We start from the raw sequence: 25,451 nt of genomic DNA on the forward strand, positions 1-25,451 counted from the left end.
TGTGTACTGAACACCCTTAAAATTAATTCACTTAGAGAAAACAGGTGCTGCAGGAAAGGTTTTGCTGCAAACTCACCAAAAAAAAAAAAAAGATGGACCTGCTAGAGAAGTCATCTTGGTCTACAGCACAGAGTAACACTGCAAAAGTCCCTGTTTGTTTTCTTCCAGGTTCTCATGGCAGGCTTGCCAAGATGTGACCACAGCGAATGGCCAGAGGCTGTTGTTTTTTTCCATCTCCTGGGCGAGAGATGGTTACCAAAGATTCCCCTGGACTATTTAAAAAAAACAAAGAGCAGAAAAGCCACGCTGTTGGATGCCATCTGCTCCCCCTCTTCAGCCGTTTATTCCATTCCCCCTGCACAGATGGCGTCCATCCCCTCCCAGCCCTCTCGGGGGACAGGGGACCCCGCTTCCGTGCGGGGGATGAGAAATGGAGGTGTTGCAAGCTGGGGCGACCTGAGAGGGGGCTCCGGGGCTGATCCCGAGCCTTGCGGGGGCGGCCGGGTCCTCCAGCCCTGCCGAAGGAGCTGCCTCCTGCCTGGGCTCGGCCGGGGAGCGGGGCCGGGCAGGTGGTTATTGTCCCCGGCGGGAAGATGGAGGCGGCTGGCGGGGAGCGGTGAACACTGCGGGCTGTGCCGTGAGTGCCGGCGGGGAAGGGAAGGGGCCGCGACGCCCGGTCCGGCCCCGCCGCGGGGAGCGGGGCGGGCTGCGGGCTCCGCTGGCAGGGGAGGGTGGGAGCGGGTTTTGGGAGGTGGAGTTTGGAAACCTCCTCCACAGGCTGCTGCTTGCGATGACCCCGGGGGGAAGGAGGAGGAGGAAGGGGGGGATCGGCTCAGTGAATGAATGGGCGGCAGCGGCGGCGGCTCCCCTGCTCAATGGCTGCTGGGCTGATACGCGCCAGCCCCGCAGCCGGTGCCTCCCTCGCCCTCCCGTGTTTTGTCTCAGGCTCGCCCCGCTCGGGGCTCCCCAGACATGTTCAACCAGCAGCAGTTCCAGCAGCAGCTGCTGCAGCTCCAGCACCTCCTCCAGCAGCAGCACCACCACCACCCCCCGGCGCAGCAGGGAGGCCGGTAAGCGCCGCTACGCGAGGCCGGGGATCTCGGGCCTGTCCCGGGGGACCGCTCTCCTCCGCTTCCCTCCCCGCCGTCCCTCCTCGCCCCGCGAAAGCCGCGGTGGGGCTGGCTGCGGGCCTGCCCTCCCCCGGCGGGGAAGGCGACAAAGAGAGACGGGGGCCGGCGGGCGGGGGCGTGGGGGCGCAGGCCTCGATCGGGGTAAAGACGGGGGGCTGGAGGCCTCGAGGGGCGGCTGGGGAGGAGGGGGGGTGTGGGGGGCGATGTCTGCGGGAGGGCGGAGGGCTGTGGGGCGGCACACCCCGCTGTGCGGAGGGAGGACGGGGCGGGTCGGGGGCTGCGGGTGCTGCCGCGGCCGTTGAACTCTTCCTCCAGCGCTGTGGAGATGCGTTTGCGCTCGCTGGGGCGCTCCCGCCCTGGAGTCCCCGAGGGCGCGTAGGGTGACCCCGGGCAGAGCGTGTGGGAGGGGATGCTCCGGGGCCGAGCGTCTCCCTCACAGCGGGCGAGGGCCCGGGCGGGCCCCGGGCTGAGGCAGCGAGGAGGTGGCTCCGGGGAAAACGCCTTCTCCCGCAGCAATGCTCATACGCACCTAACTGAGCCGCCCTAAATAGAGACACACACTTTATTTTATTACTGAACTTCACTTATTTATTTATTTTCTTTCTGTGGCTGGGTCTCCTGGCCTGGGTGGGATTATCGAACTTATTTCTGCAGTGGCACCGGCACTGAGGATGTGACTGAGCACTGTGGGGCAGGGGGGTGTGGAGAAAAGCATGTTCTGTATGTTAAAAGACAAATTACATCTGCCAGAAATAAAAAGGCAAATAGCCGGGGGTTTCCTAAAAAAATGCAAGAGAGAAAATAACGGTCTTAGGAGCAGTTGTCCCTGATGAGCTGAGGTTTGTAGAACTAACACAAATTCTCGGAAATGATGCATTTATTTGCAGTTAGTGTTGTCTGTTAAGCCTCTGGAAATTCAAAGCAAAGGGATGTGAATTTAAGAAGAAAGTTAATTCCTTATTTAATACATTATAATAATTCCTTTATCCTTATAAGGCATATGTGTCTGAGGTAAATGTGGGAGAACAGAACAGAAATCTTTCTGTTCTGCTAGAAATACAAATCTCTCTAAATCTTTTTTACCATTTTCATAAGTCTTGTACTATAAACAAAGCTGCCCTTAAAACGCTGGTATGGGACTGACTGCAAGATAGCATGGGATGCATCTTACACCTTTAAAAGTATGATTTTTCTGGTATAAATATCTCAGCTCTGAGACTGGAACAATCTAGAGCAGCAAACGTGAAGATGAACTGCTGTAAGTGCTGTTAAGAGGGTTGTTTTGTTTTGTCAGCGTGGATATTTTGATCCATGTTTGTACCTCTTTACAGCCCTAACAGATATAGCTGTGTCAGCAGTCGTGCTTAGAGGTGGGCCTGACCTTGCAATTGCCTGAAGAAGTGCCTGCCAGTTTCTTCAGACTTTTCTCTCACGTCTGCTCCACCCTCCTTAGGGCTGGAGAGTCCTTCTCTGCTCGCTTCTTCCTCCTCGTGTTTTAAAGATGAAGGCCGTGCTTTATTTTTCCATCCGGTTCTTGCAGTTAGGGGGCACCATTTACAGTTATGGCCTGTCTGGCTCCGTGTGGGAGGCATCGATTTTGGAAAAATGTGCTTTAAGTTACTGAGAAAACTCCCTGGTTTTTAGAACTACTTTTTGTTGTTGTGTTAAATGTAGCTGCTGATCTAGATCGCTCGTTTCTACTGACGAGTGCTGCATAATTCTGTAGAACTGCAGTCAGCTCCTGGGCTTTTTTTATGCTGCTTGACAGGCTTTATGTGGGCTTGGTGCTAAGGAGTTCTCTCTGACCTCAAATTCCTTGATAGACAATCTGTCAGCTTTGGAAATTCCAGGAGAGTGGAAGAAAGAGGATACAGTGCTGGTGTATGGTATCTTTTCATGCATGTATATCAGCATTTCAGCTGTTCTTTGCTCCTCCGTTTTATACTACTTGTAGGTGCCTGGAATTGAAGGGTACAGTTTTTATTGGGTTCTTATGATTAATGCCTTCTTTTCCAGGGGTTTGCCACCACCGCAACAGCAACAGATGCTGAGCTTACGGGCAACAAATCAACCATCGCTGCTCAATGCCAATCCTATGCTTCAGCGGGCCTTACTCATGCAGCAGATGCAAGGTACTGTCGTTATGGGAGACGCTTGCTTATTGGAGTTATTTAATCATCCTTCATGGACTGAAACCATAGTATGGCTATTTCTTGCTGAACCATTGCAGTCCTTGTATTTGGCAGTTCCGTTTGTCTCTTTTTTTTTTTTTTCTTTTTTTTTCTTTTTTTTTCCTCTTCAATTTTGTCCATAGTCCACAACACAGAGGTTTTTCAGTTGTTGAAAATCCCGTATGCCCAACTGTTCACAACCGGGAGTAGCACTAGAAGGTATCAGGTTAGATACTAAATATGTGCCTTCCCTCTTAGACTTGGTGGAGAGAGTATTCTTCCATCAATATATTTAGATAAAATACTTAGATTTTTATTATTTGTTTGTCTTTCTTGGTTGGAAGGTTAAAACAATTTGTTTCATTGTCTTACATATACGCTAATCTTGTTTGCCATAGACACTTGCCTTTGTCCAAACTTAGTGCGGTACGAACAAATGAAGTATATTGTGGTGAAAAATGGTTTGGGTTTCAATTGTCTTGTGAAATTTCGATTCCCTGAAATGACTGTCATTTGTGTGGTGGATAATATCACTGTTTTTCTGTCACTGTGTTTCCACAAGTGGATTTTTTTGCAAGATGTGATGTTTTCAAAACAAATTTATGAAGCTGCCTTAATAATAGCATTGCTGACATAAAAATATTAGGAATAAAGCTATGTTTTTATTTTTGCTCGTGTCTTAACCTGACAGCTCTTTTCAACACAGAAAATCAGTACCTGGGATAGTTTTAAAGTGCCTAGTTTAGATTAATGCCTGTAATTTTTATCTTGCCTGTGAATCATGCCCAGATGTGAAGACAATAGATTTATTCTGCATGTCGTTAACTCTCCTTTTGTTCTCTCTTGCCCATTTAACGAGAGGGCTCTCTAGTGACTCCAGTGGCTCTCTACAGATCTCTCTCAGGTTGTAGGGAAACTGGCAGTGAAAAAGGACAAGCCACATTCTGAAGAGTGGTGTATATATTTGTGTCAGGAAAAAAGTCTGACTCCACTCTAGTCAGCCATACTCCTTTCAGATATGTTTGATGTTAGCGTGGGCTGACCTTTTCCCTAAAGCAAAATCTCTTATTGAGAAGTTGTATTTAAATAGCATGCCAAGGACTTGAGGCAAATTAGATACAAGAGCAGGATAAGGTATGTTAACGAACACTCTACATGCACTTTGACTTAGCATTGTTCCTCTTCTTTTCACCTCTACCTGCTGAGTTGAGTTGTGACTTCTTTTTCAATAATCTACATCAGCGAGCCACAGGCAACGTGCAGTATGGTCGCATACGTTCAGTGTGGCCCTTCTTGGGCATCTGGATTTTTTTGGCCATTCAGGTTTGGGTTACGTGTAAGAATATCTGGTGCTGTAGTATTTCTGTACCTGGGAAACATCGGCATAAATAATTAATTGACTGTATGTGGCTTCAGCAGTGGGAATAGGAAAAAATAAATACTTCAAGTTGAAATAGATGTGCGGTTCTTTAAAGGTACTAAACCAAGAGCAGGAGATGATTTCTTGCTTTATAGATTTTTTTTTTTTTTAATACAGCTATGTCTTTTTACAGTAAGAGATTATTTATGGTAAGTAATAAGAGATTAGATTACTTTTGAAGACAAACACGGACGAATACTTCCTATTGTGTTGCAGGTTTTAAACAGTGTAGCTTGTTTTTTCAGATTTTGGGTGCCTGTCTCCAAACTTCTCTGCCCTGTTTTGGCAGCTTCTAAAAAGCCAGAGTATGCACTGATTCACGTGAGAAATAAAAAATCGCAATATGAGTCCAGGTTCCCAGAATGGTGGACAGCTTCTGAGGGTGTAGCTGAGGCATCTGGGCACTTCCATTCCCTCACCTCTGAAAACGGGATAGCAAGGACTGCCTTCGTAAGAAATTGTTGAGACTTAGTTAATAGTCTGCGGATGCTGAAAAGAACTGTTCAGAAGGCAGAGCATTATAATTAGAAATGGCAGAGTCTCAAGTGTCGGAGTTTAGGTTGACATGTTGAGGTTGCATGATAACCAGGTGGCAGAGAGGACTGTGAAATCTCTTGTTTGAAAAGTCCAGTGTTGTTTTAAATGGAGTGCTGTTGCTGGCCTGTGTTAAACAGCATCCATACTATGGTGTGAGCTGCCAGCTGCGTGAATGTGGGATGAATTTTCCTTTTTTACAGAGAATTTCTGTAAAACGAGACCTTGTTTGTTGCAAACACAAGCGCTAGTGTGCTCAGATCAAATAATTGCTCTAATGATCTTAGCCTGCAGTGACAATTATAATTAGATAGCCTGATACATAGTAATAGTTGCTATCACATCAAATTCTGTTCTGTGCGGAGTGAAGAGGGTGGAATATAGAGCACTCATACAGTGCCCAGTAAAGCACAGGGTCTTGTGTGGAGGAGCTCTTCCCCTCTTCCTGCTGCTTGTACAGGTGGAAGATTTTCTCTCTCCTTTGCACCCTGCAGGGTGGTGATATGCTGTGTGTTTGCATTTATAGGAAACCTGCGTGGATTTAACATGACAGCGCCAGCACTGCAGCAGTTTTTCCCTCAGGCTACAAGACATTCCCTCCTAGGGCCACCACCTGTTGGGGTCTCGTTAAAGCCCACTCGGTTGGGCTTCCCCAGCCTTCCCTTCCAGCGGCAGAACCGGACGTTTCGCAAGGTGGGCTTGTAGTTTCCAACTGTTCGGGAGCTTTGTGCTTGGTTTGCACTTGCAGCAGTTGACTGTATTGTAGGTGGAGAACAAAAGAGAAAGGCGAGAGCCTTACAATGAAAACTATGTTTTGTGCTATGCTGCTGACAGAAATGCAGAAATAAGTTCATCCATAAGGTTCTTGTGGTCCATATTTACATTTTATGATGCAAAGGTTTCTTGTCACTTCTTGCCTGAGAAAGAGAATTCCTCATAGCAGAACTGTTTAAACCTAAGATATAAAAGGAGCCTTTAGAAATACCAGCTTCAAAGTAATTACAATAGAAGAAATCCTGGCTGAGTGCTTTGCTCTTCACAGAGGCCAGAGTTCTGCCCCGTTAGCCTTCCAAACCAGTTTGTTGTTCCAAAACGACTTGCTCCTACCATGGACGTGTCACTGTGCTTCTCTGGGCTGTTTTCCCTTTTTTTTAAGATCAGGATTATATTTGTTCTTGTGGATTTTGTAAAATCTACAATTTTTTGTGTAAAAACCTTTCTCACTTTCCACCATTAAGACCTCTTTTGTATCTTGGAAATGGTGCTTGGATTAATTGACGGGTACTTCCCTCCTCTTAGATTAGCTTTTGCATATTTGGTCCCATTCTGTCAAAAAGATGTGCTGGATAAGGTAGGCTTCCACTCTTGGACTGTCCTTTCTCCAGAGTTGAAAGGAAGGGGGATTATTTGGGATTATTCTTTTTTCCTGCCTATGCACCTCTTGCCAGAGTGCCTCTAAAATGATCCTACTCTCTGCAAGCAGCAGGGTCTCCTACAACTGCTGCTTAAAGCACTGGAGAAATGTCATGGGCTGCCTGTGGAATTAAAGTGCATTGCTCTGTTTAACCATGTAAACTTGCCTGAAGCAAGACAGTCCATTATAAACCATCTATTCCTTTCCATTACCATGTGCTGGAATTCCTATTCCTGCCCCACAGTAAAAGTCTGGTGCTTTGGGCAGTGTGTTGGATTTGAGGAAGGACTGAGAGTTTTGGTCCTCTCTGCAATGGGCAGAGAGGCAGTGACTCTCTGCCCATTGCAGGACTTCCAGAGGGTCCCTGACAGGAAGCGGGAACTAGATCCTGGTTCTTCATCTCAGACACAAGGTGATGAGAAAATGGAAATCCCAGAGGGGGTGCAAGCAGGGTCAGAGCAGAACAACTCCTCGCCATCCACAGGTAAGGGGGAGCCTGTAGTGAAACAAACACTTGTAGACATGATGAATTTCTGTTTGCTATTCCTGCAGCAAAGACTGGAGGTTCCTTTAGTCTTAATCAGCTACATTTCTCTCTAATTGTAAATACTTAAACTGCCTGTGACAGCCCTCTGCTATGTGCTTCATATAGCCTTTTTTCCTGGATATTTTTTGTTTTTATAAGCTAGCTCCATATCTCTTGCATAGAAGCCTCTCAGAAGTCACTTTGACAGTGAGCCCCATTTAAGATGGGGGAGGGGGGAAATAAAACTGGTTTGAAATTAAAGCTTCCACATTGCCTTACCCATGCTGAACTCAGCATCTCATGGAATCAAACACATGAAGCAGAACCAGTTGCAATCAACATGCTAAGGAAAAGAGTTGAAAGAGTACTTGTACTCCAGTTGTCAGAACAGAAACTGCTGGCACTGAGTCTCTTACAGCGTCGCATACAATACAGAGTGGGAATGTTATTTCTGACTGAAGAGTGCCTCATCTAAAAATGCAGGCATACGATGAGGCTGTGACCAGTGCATATGCAGTGGGGAAAATTACCTGATTAAATGGTTGCTGGCAGGTAGATATGCCACCTTGGCTTATATTAATGTTTGTATCATCTGGGCTCTTGTCACCTAGACACAGGACTAAGACCCACTTAGTAGATAATAGATTTCTTCTGGATGACACCTCATACAGTGACATCTGCAATAAAACTCGAATCTCTTAGGTCATTATCTAACCTTGTCACTACAATTCTCAAATTCAGAATAAGCAAGTGTATAGTATTATTTGCTCTAACGGAGCTTTATTGGCATTGGCCATTCAGTTAGGGAACATGCTCAAGGTGGGATGGGCTGCTTTGCTAAGGAGATCTCCTTCTGTGTTCCTGCAGAGCCAAGAACTCCAACAGAATCTGTGTTGAACACGGAGCCTGCAGCGAAAAGACTGAAGAGGTATTTTTGAATGGAGTATTGATATAGTTACTGGGTTTAGAATTATTGTCTAATTTTATTTTCTAATAGTTAGGGCTGTACTGTACTGGCCTGATGTCTAGGACATCGGAGGTATTTCAGATGTTCATGGATAATTTGGAAAATCTCATGATGCTTGCTGAGATCCAGGGTGTTGTAGGGTCTCTGCTATGCGTGATCCAACTATGGGAACGAAAAATAAGAGATGCAACAAAGTGGAGTTTGCTCATGTGTTCTGGCAGGATTAAGAAGCAGAGAGGTTCTTTTCTATTCTGATATATTTCTCTAATTTTCACTAAATGTCAAAAAGGGAAATGAGCAGCTGTGTATCAGCAGAGAGGAAAAACCTTGGAATATGTTAGGTTAGAGTAGGTGTAGGAGAGGGTAGTTTATTTTGAGGAATGAGAAAGGGAAGAGAATCAATACTCCCTAGTATCCAAGCCTGTATCCATGAGTGTTGAGTTTTGTATCCCTTCTGCAAAGATTGTCTTGCCAGTACCCCTGTCTGTTGGGTAAAAATAGACAAAGGCAATCCTATTACCTGCAAGGGATGTGCAGCGCGCAGGCATGCTGGCCATGGCAGGCCCGTCTTGGCACTCCCTGCCTCCCTGGGTGCAGGACGGAACAGACAAGGCTGTATTGCCATCTAGTGGGAAGGCACATCACGGAGCTCCTGGTGCCGTCTGTACCGTGCCGTACCTCGCCCCGAACTGTCGCTGTTAGCTGGTGCAGAGGGAGAAGAGGAGGGAGTGAATACAGATTTCTGGAGGCATTGATTTGAGAATTCTCCAACATATGTTAATGACTATGAGTCAGGACTCCTGGGTCCTCTTATCTTCCCTGTTAACAATTCACCGCATGGTTTCGGACAAGTTTCTTCACCTCTCTGTTTCCCATCTGTAGATTAGAGATTAATGGCTAGCTTTAGGGAGAATATTCCAGGATTACTTTGATGTTCAGATATTACCTTGATCATGTAAAACATTAAAGAGTGATAAATATTATGTGAGCAGGGTCTATCATGAGTTACGGACTCTGATTAGCAAGAAAGTGAATAAATTCAATTAAAGCTAAGTCAAATGCATTTGATTGTATGCTTTGTTAATCTGTTTGCCAAAGCTAATTTAATTTTAATGGCATTAATATTCAGTAGGGTATTAATCAAAGTCCTGTTACATACACTGAAAAAAGAATTAAGTCTGAGGAATGACAGATCTCACTGCAGCAAGCCTGCTGTTAGGAAAATACTCTCCTAAGCAGTAGTTGGGGACTGCCAGATTTGATGCATGTATTGTGGCTGGTATTTACTTAGAATAGATCATTCCTTAGCTTTTTTTTGAAGTGTTTCTGTTTACTTCCGATGAACAGATGATGGATCTTTGAAAAAAATAGTTTACTGTTCTCATATTGCCCTTCACAGATGAGAAGGGCATTCCCCCATCCATCTCACAAACTTTTGTTTTGTGCTTCATTGTTCCATTTCCCTTTGGCCAGCAATACCAGCCTCCTTCTTCGTTTCAGGTTTTTCCCACTTCTGCCTTTTCTCCTATGTACCATCTGTATGCTTGGAACAACATCCTCATTCCAGTGCAGAAAGCACTCATCATCTTCAAATCCTCCTTGAACACCCACTTCTAGCATGGCCTGACAAGTATCCATATAATACCATTTCCTCCTTAGATCATGCTCGTGATGGCTTTTGCTCCCTTAGATTGCTCCCTAGATTTGCAGTTTAGACTGCAAACCCTTGCCCTGGAGTGCTGTCACCATCTGTGTGTGGTATAGTGTTGAGCCTGCTGGCAGCACTTGACAAATAATGCCAGCCACTCTTGTTTTCTCCATGTTTGCACTGCCCAAACCCTGCTGCATATTTATAGCCATGTAACCCAGTTACATTATCACTTATCAATCTGATAAATTATGCAGGGGGTGTGTGTTTGGATCACTGGATGCAGTACCTGCACAGTCTGCGTTCTTGCTTGTGCAGAATGTGCTGCTCCCTGTTGGCAGAAGGACACCAGGGTGGGATATTGAGCTGGCCTGAGAGAGAAGACATTCAAGCCATGGTGAAAAGTGTTATCCCTGATGGAAAAATGGGGGATGGAGAAAGACATTGTAAAGTACACTTTGTGCCCTCTGGAAGTCAACTGTTCATTCTCAGCAGTCCCCTCAGGATATTTTTTCTCCTTAGCAGATCAGCAGTACCAAATAAACCAAAGCAAAGTCCTTTTGATTTGTGTCTTGTACAGCTCCACTTCCCCCACAAGCAGAACTGTAGGGACTCTGGAACGAAACACAACTGTGACAAATAGAGCAGGCAGCGATGATGAAATCCCTGTAAGATACCATTGAGAACCCCTTCAGTTCTGACAGGTCTCTGTTCCTCGTGCACAGAGCAGCCTGGAGTACTGTGCGGGTATTGCACTTTCCCTGCAGGTCACCAGTCAAGACAGGAGTGAGCTCTCAGAGCTCTTATTAAGAATATTTCCTGTTTTAACTTATTTCCCTGCAGGCCTTTTGCAGGAGAGGGCAGTGATCCAAAAAATCAGTTGTGACCTTCTTGTCCAGATTATTGGGCTGCTATTTCTGAATCTGTTCTAGAATGCCCTCTCTTCATTGTTTTTATTTATTTCTGCTGAATCCTTGCCTGAAATACCACTTCCAGTAGCTTATTGATTTGGGGGTTTAGTGGAGAGTGTGGTAGCTTAGACCCCAACCTGTGCCTTCGTATGTCTTCTGAATCTCTTTGTAACATGGCAAATAAGGTTATTTTCTTGATATCCTTGAAGTGTGACTGAGGAGTCTGCATTAGAGGATGCCACAGACGGCAAGGAAGCAGGAGAGTCAAGCACCCATGTCCGAGCTGATGGTGAGTTGATTTGCACTTTTAGGGCACTCCTTGCTGGAACTGCACCTGTAGATCAGCATCTGTAGAACCCATGGGTCTCATCAGAAATGTCCTTCCTCCAGTCATACAGGATGGGGAAAGGAGGAGAAATCGAGGAACCAAATCCAAACATAGTCCCCTAAAACCTGTTGCCTACCAAATGCAAATGATGGGAAGTTTTCCTCTTTAATAAGGATTTCTTTGAAGAAAAGTTTGTGAACTGGGCTTATGGCCAACAGCACTGTGAGGAAAGCTCCCTGAGTTCACCTGCTGCTTTGTTTTTTCTGTCATTGCTATTTTGATTTAAGGCAGCTAAAAGGACTCTCTCTTCCTAGGTACAGACAATGCAAAGGAGTACACAGCTGAAGATCTCTCTAAAGAGAGGAAATTCTCTGAGGAACCAAAGGCTCCTGAGGTGAGTAGACACCACTCCATGCAGGCTGGGGTGGTGCAGAACATACAACCTCCCCCTCCATCCCAGAGAAGCTCGTTGCCACTGGGAACCAGATGGCACCCACGTCTGGAGCTCTGTCTCCTGCTGTAAGCTGTTGTCCCTGGCAATAAGGCATAATATGTCTGCAATTAGTGCGCAGTCTGCTCTGACTTGCTGCTTTTGTACCTCTGCTAGCCTGTACCTTACGTATTGCTGGCTGTTTGTGGTTGCTGGGGTTTGTTAAGATTTCAGTATTTATCTAGAAAGATGGAAAGTTGAATTGAAAGAGCCACTGAAAAATATATGTATTGAGAGCCATAGCTAAATACATCCTTTATGTTGCTGAAGAGCAGATGTGAAAAAATTCAGGTCATGGTAGTAAAGATGCAGCTGCTGTGGCACTTGCCATCACAGCAGGTATGAGCAGATAGTGGGAGTCTGTGCTTTTGAAAGGCAGCTTGGAAAAATGAGACACAGGTGAAGCCAGCAACCTGACGGTCTTTTGCCTTAAATACCTTGCCCACATGCTAGATGTTAAACCAGGATCTTATGCTGCGTAAATCTGTAAGCAGACAAAGATTTAACCCATGGTGTGAATCAGACTTGATAGTCTTCCATAATTGGAGACATTTGTTGATGTGATCGAATGTATCATCCTGCCGTTGTTTGAGTTCCTTACTCCATCAGGTGTGGTGCTGAGTTGTCTTTAGTTCTGCAGTAGAGAAACACGAGCTGGTCGTGTCCCTTACCAACACATTGTTTGTTGCTCCAGTCTCCAGAGACTAGATCATACAGTGTCTACAGAGACTGTAGAAACAACCATCGGTACACAGGGATCGCTGATTTAGAAGCATTGTGAGAAGGAGTGTGTATGAGAGTCTTTCTGATCAGCTTCCTGTGGATTCAAGCTTAAATGCATTTTCTTAAGGGGTAGAGAGCTTAGATCACGTACAAAATGTGAGTGTAATTTTTAGGGTCTTCTACTGAGAGATTGGACTTGACTCCTTCTTTTGGCAGGTGTTGAGCTCTGGAGGTTCACTGAAAGTGACTATCCAGCAAAGCAGTGAGAGCAGAGCTATCAGTACAACAGCTCTGAAACCAGGGCACTGGACCTGCGAGGTGGGCACAGCTGATCCAAGCCCTGAATCAGTCCTTAAATTCTACTGTTATATCTGCAAGACCAACTGCTGCAGTCAGCAGGTAAAAATCCACAGGTCTGACTGGGATATGGGTGGTCAAGATAAGTGAATTAGATGGCCAGCTGCCATGGGGAGGTGCAGCAGGAGACTTGTTAGCAAGGGCTCATGCTTTGGGAACGAGGAACATAAAAAATGGTGACAAACATGCAGATAAAATAAACCTCTCCTGAGGAGCTGGCAAGCAACCTGCTAGAGAGCGAATGTGGGTGGATCCACCGGCAGCCATGCTCTTAAGCTTTTATACCGTTTCATTGTTAAACGGCAGTCAAGAGAATGGAAAGCATAGCTCATACCTGTTATTTTCTGTATTTTGAATACATTTAAATGGATTTTTCTCCTAACCTCTCTCTCAGAATTTCCAGTCCCACATGGCTGGAGTTCAGCACCAGCAGCGACTTGGGGAGATTCAGCATATGAGCAATGTTTGTTTTGTTTCACTACTGCCCATGGTGAAGGAGCAGAAGGTGCTGGCAGAGAAAGATGGGTAAGTGTTGGTCTGCGCTAGAAAACACAATCTGAATGTGCACCTACATGGGTTCTAAAATTCCTCGCTGCACCAGGGTGCCCCTGTGTTCTAGGTAAGGTACAAAATCCCTCTGGTTTCAGGGGCCTTGATCTCCTTCAGGCAGCTTTCTTCCTCCTGAAGGATACCAGTGTTGACTTTGACCTGCTGTGTAGTTTTTAATACAGCAGATCAGGTTGGAGACTTGTTTTAACTGGTGCCTTTCTGTCAGCATGAGCTAAAGCAACACATATAAATGGCTGGGAAGAGGAGAAGATAAATCCGAGCCTGTAAAGATAGGAATGCTGGGGAAAACAATGCCGAGAACAGATTGCAAACTGCAGTATTCCATGGAGAATGTAAAAAGGTGTGACTTACAGATATATCCATTGTCACTTCAGAGAGACCCAGCAGCGATGGTGTAACACTTGTCAGATACACTTCACAGGGGATCTAATCAAACATCGCAGGACCCAAGAACACAAGGTAACAACCGTAGCATGGATTTAATCTTTGCACTGACCTTTTGTGGGGATTGAATGGAAGTGTCTAGCATCTCCTGCTCCCCAAGCAGCAAAGGAAAAGTGATTGGAGTGGAGAGATGCACATAAAATTCTGCCAGTAACATCCTCACTGTCTAAGGGCACTGCCATGCTACCTGCTGCCTCTGAACACTGGCACTGTTAGAACTTCCAGTTGTCATGCTATGTCGGTATGGTCTGAAGCACTTCTAGTTTATAATTTTTGACTTTTCTCAATAAATGTGGCCTATCGTACTCACCTAATCAATTGAAAGGAGGGATTGGTGGGCAGCCTGTAAATTTCAAGCTAAAATTTAGGAAAGCCATCGTATTTATTGGCTCCTAGGGGAGAAGTGCCAGAACACCTTTTATAAGCAACATTTGTTTTGCTCTGCGTGTTTTCCATCTTTTTGGCAGATAAGAGCTAGAGAGTCCTTTCTGCTGAAAAGAAGACTCTCTTTGGGGTGTCCCTGTTTTAGATGCAGGGCTGTGACTTTGTTTCACTCAAGATTTATCTGCATTCTTCCAAAGTGGTGCCTCTTGTGACTTACTGAATTGTCACTGTTTCCTTAGCTGGCCAAACGCTCGCTTCGTCCTTTCTGCACTGTCTGCAGCCGCCACTTCAAGACCCCTCGCAAGTTTGTGGAGCATATGAAGTCCCCTGAGCACAAACAGAAAGTCAAAGAGGTAATACTGCCTGAGTGGAGAGCTGCGGAGGACTGGAGGCAGCTACACTATGGAGCAGGTTAACTTTCTGCTTCCCTGACTATATTGTAGGCATGAAAGGAAGACATGCAGTTCTTCCAGTGCTGTTTTAGTTTTCATCTTTTGCTGGACTTCAGTTGTTAGAGCGTAAAGAAATGGAGTGAAAAAGGGACAAGGAGTTAGATGTGTCTAGAAGCGAGATAGCTTTGTGCCTCTCTTGCAGTCCCTTCTACTCATCAGATGCAGTCTGTTCAGAGTCTGGGGTCTTCCTTGGTTAAATGGAGAGTGTAAAGTTGATCTGATCTTTGTTTTCTGTACCTGACAGGTGAGGCTAGGAGAGAAGGAGTTGGGTAGCCCAGAAGATTCGGAGGAGTTGATCACAGTGGATGCTGTTGGCTGTTTTGAAGATGATGATGATGAAGAGGAGGAGGAGGAGGGGGGAGCTGGTGAGGAGGAAGACCTTGATGTAGTGCTCATAGAGAATGAGGATTCTGCTGCCAAGCAGGTATGCCATGCAAAAGGAGAAGGAATGATCTGAGATCTGCTGTGGGCTCGTGTGACTTAGTTGGTCTTGACTGGTTGAGCTCAGGGTTTCAAGAGTCCAGTCAACCTTGCACCCTACAGCAGGAGGGCTCTGGGGTTCTTCCAGAGCACAGGACGATGCTAAAGAGAATCAGGCACTACGTGTGGGATGCAGGAGGGTGTTTCTGCTGTGCTGTACAGCTCCTGCTGGTGTCTTCAAACATTACCTTGTTGTTGAAGAGCATAAGAAGGAGAAAAACATTTTTTCAAGGGAAAGAATTTCTGACAAAGACATTGACATAGTCTCTTTGAATAGCCCAGCAGTAGCTTGGTCTCATAGCAAACATATGTGTGGAGGTTTATCTTGATAAATATCGTCTTCCCAGTAGAGAGCAGTTACCAAGGAGGAGGTACATGGCTAAGCTACTTCAGGCTTGGAGTACAAGGGGCGTTTTTAACCCTTGTAATGAATTGGCCTCCTGACATTGGGTTTTGTATCGGGCCCTAACCAGATGCTGTGCAACTCTATCTCTGGTATGTGAATCCTCTGTTTGCTCCCAAGCTTACCAGAAAAGTGTAAGAGCCCAGGAAGGGAATTGGCATAGATACAGTAGGCACTAATGTTCTTTTGGTTTCCAGACTGGGCTGAAGGAAGTATCTTTGGAGGATTACGAAGGAAGCGAGAAGTATTGTCCAGACACAGCCTATGGTAAGCAAGCAGAGTTAAGCACAAAGGCCTACAGAGCCTTCTCTGGCCACGTGCTGTATCTGTAAGAGGATGGTCTCTACCTACTGCTGTAATGTGTTCTTGGGCCATAGTGCTCAGCATCTGCATCGGAATGGTGCAGGTCACTGCTGCCTGGAGAAAGAGCCAAACGTTGCTTTATTACTGTGTGATAAAACATAAGGATGTGATTGATGTTTGTCAGCTGCCTTTTGCTTTGAAGAAGAAAGAATGAGAGCCAGATACCTTACTAAGGTAGGAAATGAAACGAGTGGGGCAGGAGTGCTGAAGAAAGTAGGTAGCAAATGAGGGATGCTCTGGAAAGATGGAGCCTGAAAGCATATTGATTAGAATGCTTTCCAACAGAAATGCAGCTTGTATGGGGATACTGAGCAGTACTGACAGTATCGAGCTCTCTGCCAGAGCCCAAACCATGCATGTTTCCTCCGCTTCTGAACCCCCACGCTCTACCTAGCAGTTATTCAGACATGTGGCTGGACTGGTGGGCAGTGTTGCCTCCAGATGGCTATCTCTGGTCCCCACCCTGTAAGTGATTCTGACTTCCAACCTCTAACGGCCACTTGTGTTGTGAGGAGGGCAGCTCTGCAGAGGCTGTTTTGTGCCCAAGGAGAGCTCTGTTTACACCAATCTTCCATATCGCTGTAACCTTCCACTATCGTGTGGCAGATGGAATAATGATTCATGCCGTGAATGTTCTCTGCGTGTTCCTCTTGCGCGCCTGCTGTCTTCTGCTTGGTTTGATCCCATTACATTAGATCATATGTTCTCTGTAGTTTTCCATTGTATTCTTTCTTCCCTTTTTTTCCCCTTAATGCTCTGTGTAGTTTCTTTGCTCTGGCAGCCAGATTTCTCTCTGAATATCAACCACACAGCCATTCCATGGTAAGATGAGATATTCAGCAAGTCATCTTGCAAATCCCTGATTAACAGAAGCAAAGCTTTCCACTTTTCTTTTTCTCCCTGCCCTCCCCTTCCCTTTTAACATGCTTTCATTATTTGAGTTCCATTCAATGTGATCTGTGATTTCCCTTCCCCTCCCGTTTCGCAGGCCTGGATTTTCTGGTCCCCGTCGCAGGTTACCTCTGCAGGCTGTGTCACAAATTCTACCATAGCGACTCTGCTGCCCGGCTCGCACACTGCAAGTCCCTGATGCATTTTGAGAACTTTCAGGTTAGACCCTTTGGCGATTGCATGGCCTGGCATTTGTTACCCCCGTGCGTGTCTCTTCAGCAAATCCACCACGTTAGCTGTCTTGTCTTCGGTTCATTTCCATCATCTTTGGTGTCCATTGTGCCATAGCTTTCTCCTGGTGTGCTCTGTGTTTGTCTCCCATCACCCCTGTAGATCTACAACCAGTCCAGTCCTGCTTCCCAGCTACTGCTGCTGTCATCTCGTTGCCCATTTCTGGCTGGAAATCTTCCTCAGAGTGTCTGCTCTGTTTGCTGAACCTGTGGAGTCTGTTGTTCAGTCTAGGCCTCTTCTCTGTTAGACAGATTACAGGTGGGTCAAGATGCGGAAAGAACAAGAGACGGAGACTGTTCCTTTTAAAGAAAGCTGGTACATACGCATCTTTTCATGCGATACTGCAGGAACAGCTCCTTTAGCCAAAATTTTGGGTGTGATTCATCCATGAAGGGGCCTGGTAAAATCAGGTATTCACCTTAGAAATCTGGAAATTTAATTACAGACTCCTTATGCGATGGAAGTTACAAGCTGGTGAGAGTCCATTTTGTCCCCAGGGTCAGCCTGCAACAGGAAGTCAGTCTGTCTGTCTGTCTGCTACCCTTTCCTAGAAACTCCTTAGCACAAAGCTCTGCCAACTGATGCTGTTCCTTTGCTTTACTGGCTCCACCTAAAGAAGCCGTATTACCCCTTGCTGCTTTCGTATCTAGAAGCTTTTCCTACTGGGCTGGCCTGGAATCTGCCTCCATCGTTGTCCTTGTTGACTTGGCAGGGGGTGAGGGGCCTGGATTAGTAGCTTGTGGTGGGTACGCAGGGCTTGCGCTGTCTCTGCCCTCTCCCGTGACCACTGCCTGGGCCCTGCCTGTGCAGGAGAGTGGTATTCCCTGACCCTGGCAAGGAGGGAGGCTCCCACACTGACTTTGTCCTCTGCCTGCACCCAAAACCTGCTCCAGCAAAAGCCACTGTGCTTCCCTAGCACAGATGTATCCAGCTTTTGTTAGTGTTTAAAAAAAAAAAACAAACCAAAACCAAAAACTTAGTGTTTTTCTGCTAGTCTTCAGACAGGCTAACTATTCTTAGTCAACTGTCATGGCCTCCAGAAAGGGGTGGGGTGCTGCAGAAGCCAGTGCTTAGAGCAGTGGATTTGGAACAGCAAGTAGCAGAAGACAACCACAGCTGTTCTTCATGTTGCTCATCCTCTCCCACTCCTGCAGCTAGTCATTTCAGGAATGAAGGAATCAGCCTTGCAGTTTTCCTGGCTTAGTTTAGATCAGCTTAGAGTGAAACTGCGGCAGCAGTCTGTATGCCTCCCTTTTGGCCCACTTAGAGCTGAAATCAGACACTCTTCAAATGGATGCCAGAGTGACCTGGAGGGATTATTTATGACAGAAGTCCAATCTTAAATATCTGCAGGCAGATAACTATTATTCTTGGCTGCCTAGGTGCCTTGGAGTTGTCACAGTCTGAGTTAAATCATTGCCAGTTTCTGGGGTACTCTCATCAGAGTAGCTCAGCAGAGGGTTTCAAAGCAGAGAATTGTCTGCTGGTGAGGCAGTTCACAGCATCACTCTGAAAACAAATTGGCATGCTTGCTCCTGGTTTAGTTTGGGTACAACATTATGACTCCACTGATCTAGTTCCAGTGTGTTATGATACTGCGCATATCCCATTATTTGAGGACAGGGAAAGAGCAAGCCTGCAATGATAAACTGAATTACCATGTAAAGCTGCCCATCTGATGTGCTGTAATTCCACATTGCAGACTACAGTAGCACTGCTTAAGGCAGTGGTGAAAGCCAGTGCTCTCAAAATAGTTTCCTTAAATTGTCAGGTCTAATGCTAGTGCCAGTTCAAGGGACCCTTTAGCAGAAAGCTGAAAGTGACTTGATTGTGGAGAGGAAAAGAGGGAGCTTTATTTTATTCCTTTAGTTCATGCTCTGTCTGGCTCTTGAAGACCAGATTCCTACTGCATGTTAGATAGCTATACAGAGTTGTTTTTCTGAAATCCAGTCTTGGAAATGGCTAGTAGCCATTTTAATCTCTTTACAGACCACTACTGGTTCATCATGATAGCTTGTGCAAATGAGTCATTTTATTGATGATATGCTTACCTTTATTCTGTAGAGAACCTCAGTACCTTGTAACAAGAAGATATTCTTGATATCTTAGTGTTCCTGTCAACAGTTTCACTGGCTGTACAGATTGTATCAGCAGAGTGAAAAATCTTAAGCTTTCAACTTAAGTCTTGCTTTCGCTGATAAACATTAAATCACATCTCTGTAGCTGAGGGCAGTGCATAGCCTCATGTATACAGGGTACATGTCCAGAGTTATGTCCTGGCAGTAGCTGAAGCAAGAGCTGTCACTTGCACTGTTACATCTACAAAGTCCTGAGTCTGACTGAGATTAACAGTTGCCAAAACTTGATTTTTGTCTCAGGAGCCACAGGTCTGCCATGCACTCGCTCAGCATTAAGTCATGTGAGAGGGACTTCAATTTTTAATATCGCCACTTTTCCTCACAGGAGCTGACCCTTCTCTGCTTGAAAGCCTCAGCAGCCAGGCCAGGAGAGCTGCCGAGACAAGTTGTGCCCCTGCAGATTCTAGCTGCCACTTACCACTGTTTTTGTACAGGTTTTCCTGGACCAGCTGCTACTTGCTGCAGTGACAGTAGCTGAGCTGGGCTTGTCTCTCACATTGGTTTGTTTGTATTTGCAGAGATACAAGGCAGCGAGGCATCGTGCCACAGCTGCCTACCCCGAGGCTCCTTTGCATTCCCAGGGCTCCAGCTCCCAATTGCTGGATGATCTGAAACAGCCTCCTGCTACAACAGCAGATACCAGCAAGAAGATGAATGATGATCATGGGATAGACAAGGAGGGTACAGAGCTGTCAGCCCTGCAAGGACAAGCTTCGAGGTCTCCGGAGGGTAAGGGTGAGCTGGCCACCTCTGTAGCAGAGGGCAAAAGCCTAGCCAGCATGACTGACGATGTATGTGGAATCATAGTTGTAGAAGAAGAAAATCTACAGGAAGAGAGCAAGTCCACTACCACTAGTGCCGATTGCCCGCTCCCTGAAGAGAACCGCACCATAGGGGAGTTGTTGGGACACGCTGTGTCTAAGGAGGAGGAAGCCAATGCAGCCAGGCGAAGGGAAGGCACAGACGACTGCCAGGATCCAGGGAATGGAGGGGGTTTAGGACAGAATGAGGCAGCAAACACAGGCCAGGAGGCAGTGGCAGAGCCTTCTTCCCTAGCCAAAGGTGAGACAGCCAGTCTTACCTCTGCTGGGTGCAGACGCTCTACTAGGCGCAAACCCAGATAGAGTGGCCTTAAAGGGAGAGCCCTTTACATAGGATATTTGCTGGAAATGTTTATTTTCGGAGTCTTTTAATAGAGCAAAAACCTTCAACTTTACTGCTGTTTTTATTTTAAGAATAAAATAAGCCTGGCTTTAGTGTGTCTAATACAGGATGGTGTTGGTTCTTACTTGTACAGTTGGGATACAGCAAATATGTGGAAGACTGAGGCTTGGATTGTTGAACTTGAAAGAAGACGGTAATGTGATTTCCACACAGGGGACAAAGTTCGTGAAGTAGATGGATACAGACTTATTTGTCACTAAGAATTCTTTGTAGTTCCTCTCGTTTCCTTTCCAGGCAGAGGAAAAGTTTATCTCTTGGGAGACTGTGTGCCCAATTCTGCTCCTCAGAACAGTTTCCTTTCAAAGATGCACACTCTTGGACAAGCACTGTGTCCTAAGCTAGGCAAGAATGTGTATCTTGGTCCTTTGTTAATACTACAAGGCTTAATACGGTCTGTTCCCATAGTGGAGACTCTCAGGAACAAATTTTGTTTCAAACTGATTTTAATAAAACAGATTTCTTATAAATAACTTCTTTAACTTTCCAAAAAACTCCTTTAACTCTACAGAAGTAGAACAGTAAGACTTGTTTCACAGTGCTGGCCCCAGGCTATCCTGACAAGATCACAAGGTTTCAGACCAGAATGCTCATGCACGCTCTTGTCAAAATGTACAGGGAGGGCTCTGCTCACAGGAGGCAGGCCCCCGTCTGTTTGCTCTGTGTAGCTAATGCTGTGGTGGGGGCTAACCAGGCTGCTCTGCCTCTCTCTAAAGCCTGAGTCCTTAATGGCAACTTAAGGAGTTAGGCAGCTTCCAATTATAAGTCAAAAACATCACTCTGGTAGCTTGTCTTGGAAGGTTGTCAAGAGTCCAGTGATCTGGGACCATCTGCCAATATTTCTTACATCACAGTTAATGTGAATAATGGGGAAGCTGTAGTTTCAAGGCAGGAGCTGGCCTAGAGCCCCCCTCTCAAAGTCTGTCACCAGAGTTACACTTAGGGGCAAGCTTGGAGACAGGACAGCCCCTGCATACTGTGGTTTTTGAGGGAACAGGCTAGAGCCATAACACTCCTTGCTTGGATTTAACAGTGCAAAAGAGCAGAGATCATTTTTCCTCTTTGTGAAGAGGGCCTGCTTGCAAACAACCTGCATGGCATCAGGTTTCCTACAACCAGCTTTAACCAAGTGTCAGTGCCAGGCTCATGTTAGGAGCAAAAAGAAACAACTCTCCTACATCCACCTGTCTGCTTCTGCACCTATCACACAGCTAAAGAAAAACAGGACATGTAGGTGAATGGCAGGACACAACCACAGGAAGGAACAAGTAACAGGCACGAGGTACCTCTTCTATTCAAGTTTTACGTTAAATTGGTGACCGGTAAATGTCCCTTTAGCAGTTTCAACTGAGAGTTTGTGGCCAGCACGCTAGACAGGAGGCTGTGATCCCTGCACATCAGCTTCCGTGTTCTGCTGCTCGCTCTGCTGCTGGAACTCCAGGCGGGTCTGGCGGTTGGACTCCAGCAGTTCTTTCAAGCAGGCGTGTAGATAATCATTCTTCTCCTCCAGGTGATCCAAGCAGGAGTTGATCTGGTCCAGCATGGAGTTTATTGCTGCATATTCTAAAAGGAAGGGAAATGAGAGACTGAACAACGTAAGTATGTTGTCACTGCAGTCAGTGAAGGCAGTAAGAGCTGTTGCAAAACATGCCCACAGCATTTTGGCTGTGCTTTATCTGCCACTGGGTGCGTGAAGTAAAATGCAACTGAATCCTGCATGTGTTGTGTTCCTGATCAAATGAGACCAATGGGAAGCTGGAGGAGCATTAACAAGATCTAAGGCAAGGTACCTGTGGGTAGTCCACGCCCGTTCTGTGCATATCTGACAGCCTTTGATCTTGTACGTAAATAGCTGACCGCAGGCCGAGTGCTAGCGCGCAGCGATCCGCATCGCAACAGTACCAAATAAACTCCAAGGACAAGCTGGCCTTTTTAGCTGCCTTGGGGATCATCTTTCCTGATGGTGCAGGCATTTTGGCAGCATGCCAAAGTGTTTACTACATTCAGTGAATTATTTGTGGATGTGCTTCACAAGGGCCTGGCTGGGTTCACAGCCATTGCTGTGGCAGGAGCAGGGATGAGCCCGAAGGTGCTGGTAGTGGCACCATTATTTCCAAAGGGAAGTTAAGTGTGGGGCACCAAGTTCAACTGCAGGATTTTCATGCACCATTAAGGCTTTGGGTACTTCAGATTAAAACCAAACTCATTTGGGATGATCCTGACAGTTGGTCCTCTAGGTACAGTTTCTTATTCACAGTATTTGTTTCAAGTGCAGAAGCGTTAGCCTCAGTACAATGGCATTTCACAGCAAAGCGTATTAGCACTGTTAATCAGATGAAGATAGCTGTGCTACTGTGATGAAACACTTGCTTTTGGACTGCTCCAAGCAATATTCACACAATCCTGAAGAATAACAGACTCAAAAAGCAGGCAAGATAAACCTCTGTTGACAAGTTACTCAGGAACCCCAGGCAGTTACAGGAGACCCCAGGCAGAGCCAGTCCCATGTTCCTTTCTGAAGCCACGCTAGCTGAGCGAGTGCAGCGGGGCAGGCGGTGAGCTGTGACCTGTGGGCTGACATTTGTGAGGATCGTGGGCTGCAGGATAGGGAAGGATGCCTGCGTGGGTGGGACAAGCCCGCACGTCACCGGCTGGGGCTGGCTCTTCTCCACCAGCTCCTCTGAGCAGCTGGCGGAGCGTCAGAGCCAAGCGTGACACATGCAGTGCCTGGCTGCAGCACTGCTCTGAGCTAACGGAGCATATAGAGAAAGTGAGGAGGATGAGGATGTGTTCTGGGCACCCTTGTCCTGTGGATGAGGGTCGAGCCGTGCTGAAATCCCCCAGCCTCACAAGCCCAACTTTGCCCCTCTCGGCTGCCTCCTTGGCACTTTTGTAGGCAGGGTGCCCAGAGCCCCCAGCACAGCAGGCCCAGGTGCTGCCATTACTGGCAGCTTTAAAAGGACTGTGACTATTTAAATATTGCAGTCATTTGCACTCTTAATAGCTAAAGGAGAAGTTTCATTATTAAAAAAAATTGTCCTTTTCTTATACTACTTTGGAGCCATTCACAGCAGTGTTGCAGCCTTTAATTCTTCTGAGAATTGCATATGGTGCGTTTAAGCTTGTTTACAAAAATTTGGCCTCGCAGGTATATGCAGAGCTGGCATTATGAGCAAGAGCACTGCTGTGTCCTTGCATTTAAAAATCAATCCCACAGACACATTCTTTCCAAAAAGGCGGCAGTTATCACCCTGTTCCAAGGTATGTGATACCTAAATGTCCACGAGTTAGAGCTCTTAACTTCAACCTAGTATTTGATGCACTGCAGTCCAATTAAATGGTGAGCAGATCCCAAGCAGATACGGTAACTACGTCTGACAAGTAACATTATTCATCAGCTTGGCAAGAAGTCTGTAATCACAGCAGGAGCCTAATTGTTCTCAGTGCCTAGAGCTCAAGCAAAGGCTATATAAATTGTGCAGCTTTGGGAAGTGAAAAAAAAATTAACAATTTTTAAATAAGCTGTAAAAACATTTTATTTGATTGTCTTCTGTTAGCTGCAGGCTTGGTGTATTTTTGTGGAAACTTAACCACATCCCCTAATGGAAATGTTGACTGGGAGTATGGCAATCGCATTGTTTACTCCTCTGCATTCTTACAAGAACAGTCGCCAAAAATAAGGTTTCCTATTTGAGATCAAGGAAGTGATCCACAGCTTCAGCTCCACAAGACCAGGAAATAGCTACAGACCTTTATGACCAGCTACTGCACACAAAGCCCCAGCTAATCACAGGCGGAACAACTTAATGCAGAGACTCAATGTAGATCAGATATAGTGACTTTCTCCGTTGCGTCCAACGTGTCTGTTAGCTCTTCAAAAAGTCTGAAACACAAATTGCTGTGATGGTGCAAAGCAGTGAACGTTCTTGGGGTATTTCAGGGCAGAAATGCTCCTCCTGTCGCTGCAGGTGGATCACAGCCACAACTGCGAGATTCACCTGCGTGGGTCACATGGGGAAACTGAATGGTGTTTTGGGAAACAGCATAACCAAACTCTTCACCATTTTCAAGAGAAGAGTAGCGAAGTGCGTACTCCTGGAAAGATTTCCAATTATAAGAATGACCCATGTGCACACATTACAGCTCTGCTGTTATCTCACTTCCTCCATTGGCTTTTTCTAACTGGTTAGGACAGTATCAGAAATTTCATACCCAGGCACTGTAAAAATGCCCAAAAGTGGAATTTTTCCAAGCTAATTGCATTAAATTAACTTTTTCCACCCATGACTACTTCTCCCAGATCTGCCCACATGTTCAAAGTCTGAACATTCTCTTTCTCCTTTGTCATCTGCGCCCCGTACACCAGCAAAAGCACAGAATAACCTTTTCACAAGAAAACCAAAAAACGATTCCCCCGAGGCAGCGCTCAGCGCCCCGTGGCTGGCCGGGAATCATCCCAAGACGCGCCCGCCCCGCAGCCCCTCACCCCCCGCCGCCGCGCAGCGGGCGCACCCGTGGCGTCGGGCACCGCTCGCAGCAGAACATCTGCGAACACCTGGGCGCTGCCACCCGCGCCGGCAGACCCGCGGGGCCAGGCCAGGCCAGGCCACCCAGCCCCAGCGGGGCCGCCGGCTCGGGGGCGGCAGCCGGGCAGAGCGGCACTGCCCCGGGCCGCCCCCACGCACCTTCCTCCCCGAAGCTCTCCCCGTCGTCGTCGTCGTCGTCGTTGCCGCCGGCGCCGCCCACCGGCACGTGCGGCTCCCCGTTCGGCCCTGACATCCCGCCGCCCGCTCGAGGCCGCAGCCGCCCGTCGGAACCGCCCGGACGGCGCGTCGGTGCGCCCGCAGGGCCGCTAGCCAATGGGAAAGCTCGGCGCCGCGCGCGTCACGCAGGCCGTCCGTCCGGCGCTGGGGTAAAGCCTGTGGTTAGCGCGCAGGGTGCGGGGCGGGCGGTACGCGGGCGGGAGCGGCGAGCGGTGCTCGCCGGCAGCGGGGCGGCCCCACAGGGCAGCGCGCGGTGCGGGGGGAAGCTCCGCGCCCAGCTCCGCGCTCCCCGCTTCCTTTCCTCAAGCGCCTTCCCAAAGCGAAGCTGTCTCCTTGCCCCGCGGCGTCCTCAGCCACCCCAAGGCTCCCTGTCCCCTGGGCTGTCCCACAGCACACACCGGCACAAGCGAGTGCGTTTGGGCACGAAGTGAA

The 25,451-nt window shown here is 47.0% G+C and overlaps 2 protein-coding genes across 4 annotated transcripts; one reads left to right on the forward strand and one right to left on the reverse strand.

Moving 5' to 3' along the window:
• The first annotated feature begins 792 nt into the window (after positions 1-792).
• CIZ1 (CDKN1A interacting zinc finger protein 1) lies at positions 793-21,972 on the forward strand. 3 transcript variants are annotated; one of them, XM_075519900.1, is made up of 16 exons: positions 793-1,070; positions 3,147-3,262; positions 5,782-5,948; positions 7,018-7,153; positions 8,063-8,123; positions 10,931-11,010; positions 11,364-11,443; positions 12,479-12,661; positions 13,014-13,144; positions 13,564-13,648; positions 14,257-14,370; positions 14,714-14,893; positions 15,550-15,619; positions 16,704-16,825; positions 19,554-19,764; positions 21,767-21,972. In XM_075519900.1, exons 1-16 carry the CDS (start codon positions 973-975, stop codon positions 21,784-21,786), a joined length of 1,854 nt encoding a protein of 617 aa, XP_075376015.1. In that variant the 5' UTR covers positions 793-972; the 3' UTR covers positions 21,787-21,972. The 3 variants fall into 3 exon arrangements, with proteins under 3 accessions (XP_075376015.1, XP_075376014.1, XP_075376013.1); XM_075519898.1 differs by having other exon boundaries at positions 794-1,070; positions 19,554-21,972; XM_075519899.1 differs by lacking the exon at positions 12,479-12,661 and having other exon boundaries at positions 19,554-21,972.
• On the reverse strand, positions 21,526-25,106 carry BBLN (bublin coiled coil protein). Its single transcript, XM_075519902.1, has 2 exons — positions 24,942-25,106; positions 21,526-21,819 (listed from the first exon to the last, which is right to left on the reverse strand). Exons 1-2 carry the CDS (start codon positions 25,033-25,035, stop codon positions 21,626-21,628), a joined length of 288 nt encoding a protein of 95 aa, XP_075376017.1. The 5' UTR covers positions 25,036-25,106; the 3' UTR covers positions 21,526-21,625.
• Positions 25,107-25,451: the final 345 nt, after the last annotated feature.

This window comes from Mycteria americana, chromosome 17 (assembly GCF_035582795.1).
Source record: "Mycteria americana isolate JAX WOST 10 ecotype Jacksonville Zoo and Gardens chromosome 17, USCA_MyAme_1.0, whole genome shotgun sequence".
Lineage (NCBI taxonomy): Eukaryota > Metazoa > Chordata > Aves > Ciconiiformes > Ciconiidae > Mycteria > Mycteria americana.